Source organism: Nelusetta ayraudi, unplaced genomic scaffold (assembly GCF_046127955.1).
Source record: "Nelusetta ayraudi isolate G7.1 ecotype Tasmania unplaced genomic scaffold, CSIRO-AGI_Nayr_v1 ptg000111l, whole genome shotgun sequence".
Lineage (NCBI taxonomy): Eukaryota > Metazoa > Chordata > Actinopteri > Tetraodontiformes > Monacanthidae > Nelusetta > Nelusetta ayraudi.
The window spans coordinates 1,237,192-1,252,549 of NW_027466161.1; the positions used below are offsets into that span (position 1 = coordinate 1,237,192).

The 15,358-nt window shown below is 47.2% G+C and overlaps 1 protein-coding gene across 2 annotated transcripts in view; it reads right to left on the reverse strand.

The window, feature by feature from the left end:
* Positions 1-12,171: 12,171 nt before the first annotated feature.
* Positions 12,172-15,358, reverse strand: part of lingo1a (leucine rich repeat and Ig domain containing 1a) — a 90,183-nt gene continuing 86,996 nt past the window's right edge. For both annotated transcript variants that reach the window (XM_076049264.1, XM_076049262.1), the window contains one exon: positions 12,172-14,080. In XM_076049264.1, the coding sequence (XP_075905379.1) occupies positions 12,221-14,068 (1,848 nt within the window). In that variant the 5' untranslated portion in view covers positions 14,069-14,080 and the 3' untranslated portion in view covers positions 12,172-12,220. The remainder of the gene's footprint in view (positions 14,081-15,358) is intronic.

A 15,358-nucleotide genomic window follows, 5' to 3' on the forward strand; every position in this document is an offset into this window, starting at 1 on the left:
ACATAACACACCACAACAAGCCGACTGAAGGTGTCGACCCTCTGCACACATACACGCGCTTCCTGCTGAAGCCCCGCCTCCCTGTTTCACCTCCAGCCAGCTGATTGGCAGCAGCTGAGCAGAAGATCACAGGTGCAGCTGATGATCCTGATTGGCTGGAGAACCAGCGACCTAGATTTTCTTTTTTGTTTTTTATTCATCAAAAACTGTGAAGCATGAACAGCGTTAAGCATTTTTGGCCCGGGCCAAAAATAGGAATATTATGAATCTGTTGCCAAGTGTGAAGGAGAGGAAGATTGATCCAGGCTGAGGCATCAGGCAGACAAACCAACTGCCTGCAACGTCCTCGAAAAACAACACCGCAACAACAAACACGGAGCTAACAGCAGCGTCGCTCGGTTCACATGAAACAGCAGTGAAAAGGGCAAAGTGGGCGGCGAGCTCACCGCTGCCCCCTGGAGTCTCTGATAGCAAAAAGAAAAAAAGAAAAAAACAACCAAAAAAACGTATGACTGGCTGAAGGAAGAAAAAACAATCGCTGAAGTGTTGGAATCTAATTAAAGTCCCAAAATAACTTGTTTGTTGTGTTTCACGCCTTCAAACACGTCGGGAAGGTTTTCAGACTGAGGCTCCGACAAGGTGGAACGTCGTCTCCCGGCTTTCCCGTACTCTTCCCACTTTGCCAAACACAAAGTGTACCAATTAAAGCCGCCGGCGACCTCGTTGCCTCCTGGGAAACTTTCTTATTGTGCAGCTTCTTCCACAATTGATGGGCCGTGTGGAAGCCGTCAGAGAGCCAGAGGGAATCTTTCTTCATATTATTTCCCAGTGAACTTTATTAATCCATCTTTATTTGTTCTTTGCGTTGCCTGGGCTGCTGCAGGAGGACGGTGGAGCCGTAGTCCGACACCTTTCCGTTGTCTTCCCTGCTCGTCCTCCTCAGTCTGGGAGATGAGAGAGCCCAGCGTCTCCGGGGTCTCCACACTCTCCCTTTAATGTGTCAAGAAACTCGTCTTCGCTGAAATTCACCCTCGGAGCCTCTCGGCGGACTCTTCTCATTCCCACGTTCTCACATACTGACAGCGTGTCGTCTCATATAGGCGCCCAATCAGATTTCCATGACAGCGTGAAGCGCCGTGTAGCAGTAACGCGAAGCTTTTTCCAAGACAAGAAAAAGAGGGTAAAAGAGATTTCCAGAAGTGAAAAGTGTCTCTCGTTTTTCTTCCAGTTTCCTCAGGCTGGAGGTCTGCGGCTGGAGACGTTCGATCATCACTGATCCGGCCGCAGTCCAGCTCAGCCCAAGCACTTTAGCAACAAGAAGATTCCTCAACGCTGTGTTTGCTGACAGAGGGACAAACCAACACTGTGTCCATTCCATCCATTCAGTCAGCGACCAAAAGAAGAAGTGGCCATTCATTGGCCACTTGTGATGTTTCCTTTGTGTTTGCTTTCATTTCCGACTCAGACGGAGCTACTCGTCATCCGGAACGATGAGTGACAGTTTACTAAGCCCCTCCCTCACACAGTCACCGTCCAATCAAACGTTAGTATTAACAGTAAGTAGGCAAGAGAGCTCTGGTGGACAGCTTCACCTAGCTTCATCTGAGCCACTAACAGCGGCGCTAAGACGCCGTTCTGACAGCGAGCGAGCAAGTGAGCAAGTTATCAGCCGTCAAGAAGACAAAGCTTTTGCCGACCGACAGTCAAGTTTACAGTTTAGCGTGTGCGGTAATGAGGCCTTTAAGTTAGAGAGGCTTGGCCATCTGTGGAGGAGACGAAGCAGCAGCAGCAGCAGCAGCAGCAGCAGCAGCAGCAGCAGCAGCAGCAGCAGCAGCGGAGAGGCTGTCAGATCAAAGAGAAGCTACACGTACTTGCTCAAACTTTCCCCGCTTTCCTCACACTGCTCGTCTCCCAACACAATTAGTCTGAAGTTTTATCCTATGTTGCTCTTCTCCAGCAGAAGAAAACGATCCCAGGAGAGAAGAGGGTTTTTGCAGCGGACGCATCAACAGCTGCTGGAGCGTCGGCGGCGAGGAATCCTAAAGTATGAGGTGGCGACGGCAGCTGGCTGTAGCCACGATGCATTCAGGCGTCGTCGGCTGCCGGACACCCACGCACTTTGAAATGAAGTGAATGTTTGCCAGACGGAAAGAAAGAAAGTTTCTTTAATATATGTTGGTATTTTCCTTTTATCACAGACGTCATATTTTTAGATGCTGTTTTTGTACCTTGTCAGAGGACAAAAATACATCTAGTCTTTTTAGATTTTATTTAGATTATTAGATTAAATTGGAGTTAGATTTGTATCTTTTTATTTTTAGATGTTTTCACACCTTGTCAAGGTTCAAAAACAACATCTAATAATTTGACGTTTCTGTGGTGAAAGAAGAAAAATACCATCAATCATATGACTGCTGAATGAAAGTTTCTCTCTGAGTTCCTGGCAGCGATGATCTGATTGGCTGGGGAGAGTCAGGAAGAACTCTGGCTTTACGCACACTGGAACACTGGAAGCAGTTCCAAGTGCAAAGCTTGTTGACAGCAGAAGGTTGAATATCAGGTGGAGGGTTGAGTTCCAGAGAAGTGAGGTTGACAGGAATCTCACTCAATAATCCAGGAGTAGAAAGTTCAGTCGGGACTTCAAGACCGTTAACCTCTGATCCAAAAGGCTGAAATGACCTGGATGACCTTCACAAACATAACTAATGGAAGACTAAAGCTAAACTAAAGCTAAAACGAAGCAGGGTCGCTCTGCTGGGTTCCAACAGAGCATCGCTTTCATTTTGCTGCTGATGGAATCGCTGAACGTCACCGGACGCCTGTTGACAGTCTGGAACCCCCCCAACACTCCCACCCAACCCCGACTCTCCCCCCCGCTGAGAGAAACACCAGCCCCGCCGCTGATGGTGCTTCTGATACAATAGTCGAGTTGTTCCCGCAGTCGGGGGGAGCGATTGAAAGTCAGAATACAAAAAAAGTGGCTGAAAGAAAGAAGAGTATTATTTTCTAAAACAAGCGTCTCGAGGGCTCTCCTTCCTCCTCCTCCTCCTCCTCCTCCTCTTCGGCGTAATATGAGAGAGACGGGATTTTCTCGCCCTCCTCGCTCTCCTTGTCACTCCTTTTTAAATAATTGAGAGCTGAGCAGAAGCCAAAGCCAGGAAGCTGATTCTGTCCTGCAGAATGAGACGCGGTCTGCAGCGGGGAGCCCCGGAAAGAGCTTAGATTGCTAATATCTCTGCCACTATGGGGCGTCTCGCTGTTGTGGTCGTCTCGCTAGTCCCCGGGGGCTTTGTGGAGAGAAAGTCATCGCTGAGGAATTCAAAGCTTTTTCCTTTGTCTTGCTTTTTGGACATCTACACTGTGTTATTCCGAGGCTCAAACACTGATGCAGAGATCACCGTCACCGTCATTCACCAAACCTACTAGACCAGTGGGGGACCAACTGTTAACTGGTGGGCCACACTAGGGTCTACAATGTGCCAGAAGGGGTAGCGGAGCAGCAGCAGATGGATGGAGTGTTTTGGTGAGCCACCTCATTGGAGGAAACAATCTATCCTGGGATATTATGGAGAAAACATGTTGCTGTAATGTGAATGGAAAATGAAGCAAAGTTGCAACCAAATCAGTGTCTTTGGAGCCCCACCAGGGTGTTTAGCTCTCAGAACCACCCAGAACCAACTAGAACCACATAGAACCACATAGAACCAACTAGAACCACCCAGAACCACTTAGAACCATCTAGAACCATCCTGGACCACCAGGTGGAAACGTGGAGGAGATGCAGCTGTTTGATGACTGACTGACTATTAATATAATTTCTTCAAGTCCGGCAAGCTGGATTCAAAAGCGTAACGGACCGCAGATGGCCCCCGGACCGTAGTTTGCCCACGCCCGTACTAAAGTAAGCCAGCCTTTCAACGCTAACCTCAGTAGCAAATTAGCTGCAGTTTGAGAAACCTGAGGAAAGAAGTCAGCAGGGAAAAGAAAGCCGACTTCCTGCAGTAATTACAGCAATGCTGCGTCTAAGTGATGTGAAATATGCCTTTACTTTCCGCTCACTCTAATGGGAGCGCCGCAGATATACAGCGCGCAGTTGATCATTATGATGACAGAATTTTTTAATGCAGCCCATCATTATTTTAATGAACGTATGAATGTGCTCAAATTGGAAAAACATGGCTCTGATTAGGCACAGCTGCGTTTTGGGAGATTATTTCTGCAATACGAGCCATCAGCCATTCAAGCGCCTCCATTCTGTTTGGGAGTGGAACAGATGCCGGGAAGCTGCATTTGAAAAAAATTGGAAAAATTGTTCTATTCTCATATTCTTCCTACTGTAAATTCTGCGAAGTTGTCTTTCAGCCAGGCACATCTTATGTTTGTTTTTTTTTAAACTCTGGAGGAAGTGACAGATGAGGCTAGACAGGGATCTCCACGGACTCTGATGTTTGCAGATGACACTGTGATCTGCCGGGGAGCAGGTGCAGGGAAGATCTAGAGAGGTGGAAATAAGAAGCATTAAGCTTCGCCTCAGCAAGGAAGAATCCGTCTGCGCCACGTCGAGTGGAACGGGGAGGCGGTGGGGAGAAGGAGAGATGAAGAAGCTGGAGCAAGTCCAGAGGAAGAGAGGGGGAGCGTGTGAGAGGGAGGTGAAGAGACACCAGCAAACAGGTAGAACGGCTGGAGGAAGGTGAAGGTATGATCAGGAGAATTAAAGGAGAAGGGAGCAGGATCAGCGTGGAGGACTTGAGAGGAGCAGAAGGTGTCAGATGATTAGGAGATGAAGGCCAGACTGAGATGGTTGGGACGTCTCTAGAGCAGGGAGGAGGGACCCTGAGGTTGGAGGTCGTCAGTGGCAGGCAGGGTCTGGAGGAGGAGCAGAGAGGAGATGTGTGGATGTGGAGAACGTTGTGTTGGAAAAAGCCTCCAGTGCTGCTTTTCTTCTCCTCTCGGTCTGTCATTTCTGCCCAGCTGCAGCTTCCTAGCTCACCTCTCGGACAGCCGTCGCTGCTCATCGCACCTTCTGGAAGCTTCTTCTTGCAGGTGTTTTATTTTATTTTCCAGAGTAAAGTCACTTCTTCTCACCTTCATCACAACTTAACGTCCCTCGTACCTCCTGCCACTTTACAAACAAGACTGGTTGTGAATGTGGAGGGTGAATGTGAAGAGCAACTGGAGACACCGATGCTTTGAGGTGGACAGGATGGATGAGTGAGATGATGAGCTGATCTGGAAGATGCTGCAGCTGCATCAGGCCAGAACAAAACCAGTTTGCTTCTCTCTCTTCAAATACATCCTGCCGCTGTGTTGTCTTGGACTGATCACATTCCCGAGACGTCATTATCCCTTCAGCCAGCTGAACTTTAAAACGGGCCCCATGGTGCAGCTCCGCCCCACAGATCAAGAGTCTTTCTTTCCTCTTACTCATGCAGTGTTTGCTGGCAGTTCCCGCATAATTATGCATTGCATTGATCAAGCTTTATATCATTAGAGTCCAGACTTGCCACGCAGTAACTCAGACAAACTACAGCCTCTTTCAACATAAATCCCCATCACTGACATTAATTTGTTTGTATAAGCCAGTGTCACAAATCAACATTAACGTGAAAGGCTTTTTGTCATGAGTGCGAATCCTGTCCAGCGAAAACTTTGATTTACAGGCTATAAACAGATGCAAAGAGTGGCAGAGGCTGAGTTGACTGACTGAAAAAACTCTGACAGCCGTCTGACTGTTTTTGGTTTGGGGTTTTTGGGTTTATCTTCCAGAGTGGGAGGATACGTTGCTCACATTTTGTATCAATAACTCCTCGACTGGCTATGAATATTAATGGCAAACTGTTCCCTCAGCACAAATGGAAATGCTCTGAATAAATTCCACATCACAGATATCATTTGCGATAGATTGGGCACAAATGGTGCTCCCACTAGGCAAATGTTTAAAGTAGGCATATCGTCAAAATGGTGATGCATGATATTAACATTTCTGGCTGATAGCCACGTTGGACATTTACATTTATGACACTGCAAAGAACTTTTGTTCATACCAAAAAATGAGCTGGAGAAAGGACAAATCGTATCAATATCGAGCGTTTCCGACTTGTTGGCTGGTGTATTTGATGCCTGGAAACAGGCATCAAACATACACTGAAGATGAAGGGAAGCCACCTCTTCACTCGTCCATTATGGCAAAAGGCAAAGCATCCAGTTTGGTTTCTGTACAATAAGATGCGTCCTCCTACGCCTTTGTTCTCCTGTGCTACGCTGTCACACAATGTTCCCTTCGCTTTGCCAAGACAACATGATGATGAAAACTGGAGCTTGAGGGGCGGGGGGGGGGGGGGGTACATAAAAAATAAAATTACCTAGGAAGATGGAAAAACAAACACAGAAGGCACATTGAGAAAATAATGAAAAATGAAAGTCACACTTACCTGTAAGTGTCTTGGAACTATCAACCCCTCCCCCGCACCAATCAGCCACCAGGGCTGTTTTCATCCAATGGTGCCGTCTCTCTCACCACAGCAGCTGCTCCTGCAGCCTCCCATCACATTTCAGCAGCGGCTCCTCCGTCCTTGAGGCAGGTAGGCAGCAGCAGCAGCAGCAGCAGCCAAATGACTTGCAGACTGGTTGTTAGCCACTTCAAGGCCAAACAACAAATGAACTTCATTTTGTTTTCACAGTCCCAGACCTACCCAGCGGCAGGTAAAACACAGACGGACAGACAGAGAGGGAGGTAGAAGGCACCTGTGTCTCATCCAGCTGCTTGTTCAGCTCAGTAACGATCATCCACATCTCTAAATGCAGCAGGTCATTTTTAGGCAACGACTGTTTTTGGCACTGAGAGAAGAATAAATATGTTGTTGTTGTTGTTTTGTTTTTTCTAGGAGACAGATGCCATCTTTGGGTCCTTCCAGTCAGGGACTCATGACTCTTTCATTTGCTCGGTAAATAAATCAGGAGAAGATTGACTTGCCCTGCCAGCTGTGGGCAAAGTGTGGCCCAGGTGGAAGACACGTGGCCTCCACACGTCGTCCTCGTTGGATTCCACGCTGGCACGCTGGCTGGCCTTCAGCTGGCCAAGACCACAACATTGATATCAAATAAAATAAAACAAAACAAAGGCAAAGTGGTTGGAAAGCACTGGCAGACGCGAGTCAGGTGCAGCAGCAGCAGCAGCAGGGGAACAGGAAGTGTTTATTGACGAAGCAGAAGTCAGTGCTTCACTTCAAAGCCAGAGCTAAGTCTCCTCATGGGAAGCCAAGCAGGCGTAAACCCTCGAACCCGCAACGATCAAAGTCTTTACCCACAGTTCAACCTGGAGCGGCTATGATAAATAAATATTACCCTGGATTCTGCTGCATGTCAGATTGAAAACTCTCTCAGCAAGAGCCAAACAGTCAAACATGTACACACTGCAGTTGCACGCTGATGATCTTGTATTATTATGATTGTTTTTATTTGATTTACCTAATGCTAGTCATTAATCACACTTTGCTACCAGGAATCATCCCAAAGTTCACAATTGGTAGGTCTTTACTGGTCAACTGGTGATGTGGAGCAGGGTTGCACTTCCCTCCTCACCAGGAAGTCAATGTATCATTTAGTCAGTGGAGATCAGCAGAAAAATAAACTGCCTCCTTCACTTCCTCACCATCCTGTGAAGAGACAGTCAGTGAACAGCCTGCACTGACACACTTCTGAGGGCTTGGACTCTGACTTAAAGAGGAACAAGACCAGACGCTGAGACGTGTCTGTTAGTTCTGGTTGTCCAGAGGAGAAGAACTCACACTGGATCTTCTCCACACGTCTTGGGGTCATTGTTCTTCACTACATATTAAAACTGCTGCTATCTGATCATGGCAAGATCATTGTAGCTTGGTGTTGGCAGCTCTTCACCAACCTTGGGCAGCCAATGGCAGTGAAACATGAAGTGGCTGAGAATCAACACTGGTTCCAGTGGTTGTGAAGGCAGGCAGGAGGAGGAGCAACATAGCTGATTGAAGCTAAATAAGGTTCTTCAGGATTGACGTCAGTCTCACACTTTGTTCAAGACAATTTGGAGCAGGTACAGTGAGAGTGCAGGTCGCCCACGTTCAGCCATTTGAAATGCAAACTAGTTTGTTGATCTTTCACGTGTGTAAAAATACAGTTCCTGACTAAAAATAATGAACGCACCGTACCAGCACTTTAATGCACATCCGCCAACAATTATGACTCGTCCCTGGACAGCTGTGGTCATTAAAGAGAAGCTCATTACGATTTGAAAGCGCCGGGGTGCATCTTAAGTGAGCAGTTATCAAACAATCTCGGCATGAAGGAGCCTTGATGGGACTCGACCATCAGAAGGAAGCAGCGCTGATGGACTGATAGAAAATGAAAGAAGAGTTCGACAGTTACTTCACATTTGCAGGAAAAAAACGACGCCTTTAGTGTTGAGCAGCCGTGATTGGCAGCGACTGAAATAGGTGAATTATTATACAGCAGGTGTAAGACGTAAACAAAGGCTTCAATTGGAGCCTTTGATGTGGATATGAGGAACAGGCTCCTGGGCCAGAGGTTACACTGAATATCTGAAAGCAAAATCTCAGACGGCTGATATCTTCTTCACCGCAAACTGGCACACTCTCACCTCACTTCTTTCTTTCCTTTGTCAATCCTGGTGGTTCCCAGGTGTCATTACACCGGCGGATCATGAACACCCAAAGGTGTGCACTGCGTTTTCTCTCTGCGCTATGAAGAGGCTGCGTGTCAGAATCCATCAGACTGCTGCTGACCTAGAATCTTAAGCACAGACCTTAATATCAGAGCAGCGCAAACAATGGATGTGTGAGTAACTCCCCGGAGCTCGGCAGCGTCAAGAATAGCTCGGCTTGCCTTCTTATCTGCCTGCCTCTTCTCAAGTCGCAGGATGAATGAGCAAGCTTTGAGAAAAAAAACAAAACATATATATATATATATATATATATATATATATATATATATATATATATATATATATATATATATATATATGTCAAACTGAAGTGATGGAAAATGCAATTTCTTTTTATACTGACTGAGATATATACAAGTCACTGACCAAAGAGAATCAGATTATTGAGTTATTTGAGTCACTAAGTCAGTCACACAGAGTGTGTGGAAATCCATGTATGCGCAGAAGCTCTGCCCTCCACTGTCAGGTGTCAGATTCACTGAGATGGGAAAACGAATGGGGCGGGGGGATCAGCAATTCTCAACGTGGAAACGCGGAATTTGAGTGAAAGATTTGTTTGTTTAGGCAAAGCAGAGCTGTTGCTTTCAGGAAGCGTCGGTGAAAAAGCTACTAGAGACCAGAAAACGTGACTTGTGAGGTAGTTTTGAACGATTCATTCAGGGCTTGCGAGTCCAGCATCTCCATGGCGTCCCGACGGAGAAAGAAATGTGAAGCACGAGATGGAAAACGCCGGGATCCAAATGTATTCCAAAGAACAACATGTCTTGGCAAAATTTGACTCCCCTGGAGGTTTTATTTGCCTGTGTATTATTATAATAAATTGAATCCTGCTCTGTCTTTGGTGACATTTCATTGTGAAACTAATTACTTTTGCTGCGTGCCGTCTTTTGAGGGCACGGATGCACGGCGTGAATTAATAACATCTCCAAATGCACGTTCCGCTGCCTGTGATCCCTCACTAATGGTGTTTAATTAATGTTTAGATGTAGGCAAATGAGTGCATAACTAGCAGTGGCGCCCATGAAGGTAAGCAATTCGCTCCGAGATGTATGATTTCCAATTAACTCACGATTCAACAAGGTGAGCAGTCCAATAAAAGGAACAAAGGTGTTGTTGTTGTTTGTTGAATGATGTTTGTTTTTCAGGTGAAGCTTCTATTGCTTGTGTTGCCCCGACACAAAATGCTGATTACAATATTATGGACACTATATGATATGATGTTGTATGACGTAGTGTCGACCACCAAACGCACCTCCATTCTGATTGACCACCCTTAAAAAAAGAAATACGACCATCAAGTGTTTAAAAAAGTCCATAGATTGTTTAATACAACATACCATATTCTCAACAATTCAACATCAACAAAATGTTGTTAATTAAAAAAAAAAAAAAAAAAAAAATCTGCATATTACCTTTATTGCACAGAACAATTTGAATTTATTTTCCATATATTTCTTTTTTGAGTACCCCTTTTTTTCTTGTAAAAAGTAGGCTTGGATTATACACGCTCAGTATAGCCCAAGGTCAAAATAAAAACAGGGAAATAACAAACTGGAAAAAAGACGAGAAAAAGAGAAAGAAAAAACCAGTCCTGGTATCACTTGGGTCCAGAAAGGGAGGAAACAAGGGGTCCGACTGAGTAGAGTGGCCACACTTTGAACCAACTGAGCATTCATGATCAGCCAGACGGAACCGTGAGCCACATCAGGGTTGTGGCTTTTTCTTCCTCCCTTTATGCAAAAACAGGATTACACCAAAGCCGCTTCATGTTGCTCCTGTGGCTGAAACCATCTGTGTCACCCGCTCCCATCTGCAGACCCCCCAGCCTGTCCACACTTGCAGCCCATTACTGTGTCATTGTCGCCAACATCATCCATCATAAATAACTTTAGCCTTTATTCACGCACACGTTTGCAAAAAGACCAGCTGTCCAACGGTGCCTGCGTCTGTTCCGCCCGGGAGGGTGCGGCTGTTTGCGTCAAACGCAGAGCCAAGTGGGAGCGTCGTTTGTGCAGTTCCATTTTTTTTTTTATGTTGTAAGCTTGTTTTGGAGCAACAAAACCTGTAAATGAACCTGCAAGGGTAAAGAGAAGGGTAGTGACTTTGGTGTGGGGAGGCAGCAATGACTCATGGAGGTGATGAAGTGTCATCACCGTGACTGGAAATCATCCAAAGATTGAGGAGCACATCGTATCCAAAAAAAGATGAGCACCAAAACTTTATTTTTCACTATCATGTTAAGCAGAAAAAATGTCATTCCACAATATATATATTTTTTTCTTCAAAATGCAATTTGAACAGAAAGGGTGGAACAACCATAGATACTCAACTACAGAAAAACAACCATCCCGCTGCTACGTCTGCTCTTGGTTCAGATCACCACATTAAAGACGTATCACATTTTCTTTTCATGCCCCCTGATCTGTGTGTGCGAGTAGAATCTGCTTTGTATCTGAATCAAATCAGGATGAATGATACTGAGAGGACGAGGTGCCGAGCGACTGGCTTTTCCAGATCCTCTCCCGCTGTGGAAATCATATCGACGGCCACAGTGAACAGGAGGATTTTCTCTCCAAACATCATCATATCATCGGTATAAAATGGAATAAATCTCTCTTTTCTTACAATGCAACAATGCTGTGCAAAATCGACACGTTTTTTTGTGTCCGTTTGACTCTGTTTAAAGTCGAGGTCCGCTCAAGTACACAAAACCCTTGCAGTAGCACAGGGGCTAAATATTAGCTGCTGACACATTCAGACTAGGTTTCTTAGAACAAATCATCAGAATTTCTGTATTTCATCAGTCTTTCACTGGTTTTGTAATCCTACTTCACATTTGTTGTTAGCTGATGTGGCTGAGACTTGAGCAGCACTCACAACAAAAAATAAGGAGCCATACGAGTTACCAGATGGAACGCTAAAGTGATGACAATCGACTTGAAATGTATAAAATGTGCTCATCAAACCATAGAAATCTCATTCATAGTTGGATGTCTACCTCAGAAAGAAACATGAGACAGAAAAAAAAAATGGGCCGGATATGATTTACCTCTTTTATTCTGACTGTTTGAAGCCTTTTATCTCTTCAGATATATTTCCTCCACGGTATAAATCCACAGGAACATGGACTGCTTACAAATGCAACCCCTTTAATACCCCCACAGTCCTGGCACAAACCGCAAATGCACCCAAGCACTGGTTGTGCTTTTGTAACCCCTCTCTTCTAAAAGTCACAGAGGGCTTTCTCCTCTCGTGTCCCCGTCAGGAAAATAAAATAAAGAAAAACAACAAGGTGAAGCAAAAATGAAATAAAACTGAAATAAAAAACAAAAAACAAAAACATTACTCTATGTTTACAGACCAGGTTCCACAGGTTTTTAGAGAGGAAAGAAAAAGTCTTCTTTTCCATTTTCTTGTATTTTTTTTTTCAAGGGTGGGGATGGGGGGGGGGGGGGGGGGGTTGGAGGGGTAGTTCAATATCCATAAATCCATAGATTCACAGCTCCACTAGATCATTTTCATGTTAAACTTGCGGGGAGCGTCCACCGTGCCGCTGCTCATGCCAGCGTCCGACTTGCGTGGCACATACTCGATCTCGATGTTGTGCTTGGTGTTGCCCTTCCCTCTGCTCCACAGGAAGAGCAGCACCAGGCAGAACAGCACCACACCCAGGAAGGAGATGAAGCCCATGGTGGTCGCGATGATCAGCGTCTTTATGTCAAAGGGGAACGGAACGTTGGCCCGGGTGCCGTTGGCGCCGGTCTCTGTGGGCTGGTTGGAGATGAAGGCGAAGGTCTTGTTGGTTTGGTGGGGCAAGTCGGACGAGTGGCTGTGGATGTGCAGGTGGGCCAGGGAGGTGTCGTTGCCGCCAGCGTTGCTGGCGATGCACACGTACGTGCCATTGTCTTGTATCTGGGCGTAGCGCACCTCCAGGGTGCCGTCGGGCAACACGGACAGCCTGCCGATGGTCTTGGAGGTGATGAACTTCTTCTGCGGTGAGAGCCACATGATCACCGGGGAGGGGTCTCCGTCCGCCTGGCAGGCGAAATGCACGATGGCGCCCTCGTCCACGAAGATCTGCTGGGCTTTGCGGTCGCGGATCCTGGACTTGCGACAGGTGAAGTAGTTGGGCTGCAGGACGTCCGGGAAGTCCTTGAACTCTTTTCCCTGGACGAACTCCGGGGAGGCGCAGGTGGGCTGCTGCTTGTTGAAGTTGAGCCTCCAGCGGCGGCGGAAGACCCACAGCAGTCGGCAGTCGCAGGCTAGCGGGTTGTCGTACAGGGCCAGGGTCTCCAGGTTGCCCACCGAGTGGAAGGCCGACTCTTCCAAGGTGCTCAGGGAGTTCCCGGACACGTTGAGGATCTTCAGGTAGTTCAGGCCCCGGAAAGAGTAGGGCTCGATGGTCGCCAGTCTGCCTCCGACCAGGTGGAATTCCTGCAGGCGCAGGAGATCGTGGAGTTTATTCCCCTCGATGGTCGGGATGGGATTGTAGGAGAGGTTGAGAAATCGCAAGTAAACCAAGTGGCGCAGGGCCACATAGGGAACGGCGGTCAGGTTGGCGTTGGCGATGGTCAGCGACGTCAGATTTAATCCGTACAAGCAGTTGGGGGTCATAGTATCCAGGTAGGGCCAGTTGGCGATTTCCAAGACTTTGAGCCGATGGAGGCGTTTGAAGGAGAAATCACGGATCACGTTGATGTTGAGGTGGCGCAGTCGCAGAGTGATCAAGCTGTGCAGGTGGGTGAAGGCCTCTGTGGGAACAGAGGACAAATTGCACTTCTCCAGGCTCAGGTGCTCCAGGCTACTCAAGCCGTGAAAAGCCCTGTGGGAGATGAAGACAAGGTCGTTGTCGCCCACCTCCAGAGAGCGCAGGTTGTACAGATCCTGGAACATGTAGTCCAACAGGATGACGATCTTGTTCTCACTGATGTCCAGCTGCGTCAGGTTGCTGAGGCCGGTGAAGACGCCCAGCGGGATCAGCTTCAGCTTGTTGCTGCGCAGCCCCAATGTCCGCATGCCGTACAGGTTGTTGAAGGCCCCGGGCTCGATGGTGGAGATGGTGTTCTCGCTCAGCTCCAGGTGCTCCAGGTTGGGGAAGTTTGCAAACTCGTCCGGGTTGATGGTCCTGATGCGGTTCTTGCTGAGGTCCAGCAGCCGGGTGTCGGCGGGGACGCCCTCTGGGACGGTCATCAGCTTCTTGCGGTGGCACATGACGGAGCGCTCTTGAAGGTTGCACTCGCAGCGGGACGGGCAGCCGGTGGTGGAGCCAGACAGCACGGTGCCAAGCATCAGGATCAGGATGGGCTGCCAGCAAGCCACCAGGAAGCTGTGCCCAGTCGCTTCTCCAGCTGCCATCTTACCGGTTACCTGCAGAGACACACAGAAGAAAACACCATTACCACCAGGAATCCTTCCGCTCTAATTAACGTGGGGAAATTAATACACGCTGATTGGAAATATGTCTCAACTCTCAATTCGTTGTCATTATGGGAAATGTGAGACGCTGGTATGAGCAAACATCACATTGACTTTGTCGTAAAACCAATTTTCTGGGACCACTGTGAGTATCTGTGAGCAGATGCTTTGCTCGCCAACTGGCTGATGCTGAGGCTGCTGGGAATGTTCTCCTCCCATTGTGACACAATTCCAAACGGTGCCATAGTGGGAGTGCGGCGGCAATATCCATCAGTCAGACAAAAGGTGATTAGAGGGAGGCAGTTATGAGGATCAAGATGTGCTCAGAATTTGGAGCAGCGACGGATCTGCGCTCTGTAATTCAATCAGGGTATTGGAGGGTTTGGGGGGGCGGAGGGGTTGCAAGGCCCAGTCCCACCTCAGCCCTCCACTCTCCACCTCCACCTCTGTGTGCTGGAGTGCAGCGTTACCGCTAAATCTCCTTTGAAAAGTACATTTTTCAAGAGAACACTTCAAATTTTCTTTTTAAAAATAAAAAAAATAGATTGCATTCACTACAGTAACAGAAATTAGATTTTTGAATATCTTAACGTTTTGACAGTGTGTTGTCTTTAATGTCATGCTATTAAATCAATTAAATCATTCTTATGAGTGACTCAGTCTGGGATTTTAATGAATTTTTTCAAGCCCACGTGATGTGATATGGAACGCGACGGATTTCCTTGAAGCAGCGTGGTTCTGCGGTGGTTGATGAACGAGCCACTGCCCCATTGGCCAACGGCTGAGGGTGGAGACATAAAAAAAGCAAAAAGTGGGAACGTGGCCAGAGTCTCGCTTTAGAATCAAATCATAACTTTGCTCATTGAAGGCATCAATCTCGCACCGCGGGCCAACTGGCGTCTCTTGTGCAATGATGAACACTGTTTCGCTTGCACATTTTGTGACGATCAGTCAGCGCTCTCATCTCGATATAAAAGTCGGTGGGTTGGGGAGTGGGGGGGCAACTTTGAGTGAAATTTGCAGCATTTTTCAGCCATAATCCAATGGCTGCGCTCTCACAGACACATAATAGTGCCTCTGCGCTTGGGTTCTGGCACCGTGTTATTCTTTCTCTTTGTGTCGCGCTGCTTTTCTTGCTGCTTCCAGTCTGAGTTTTCTGTGCGAGTTGAAAAGCATGAAAAAGAAAAAGGGAGAGGAGGAAAAGGCGGGGGCGGTGCTGAAGCGGCAGCG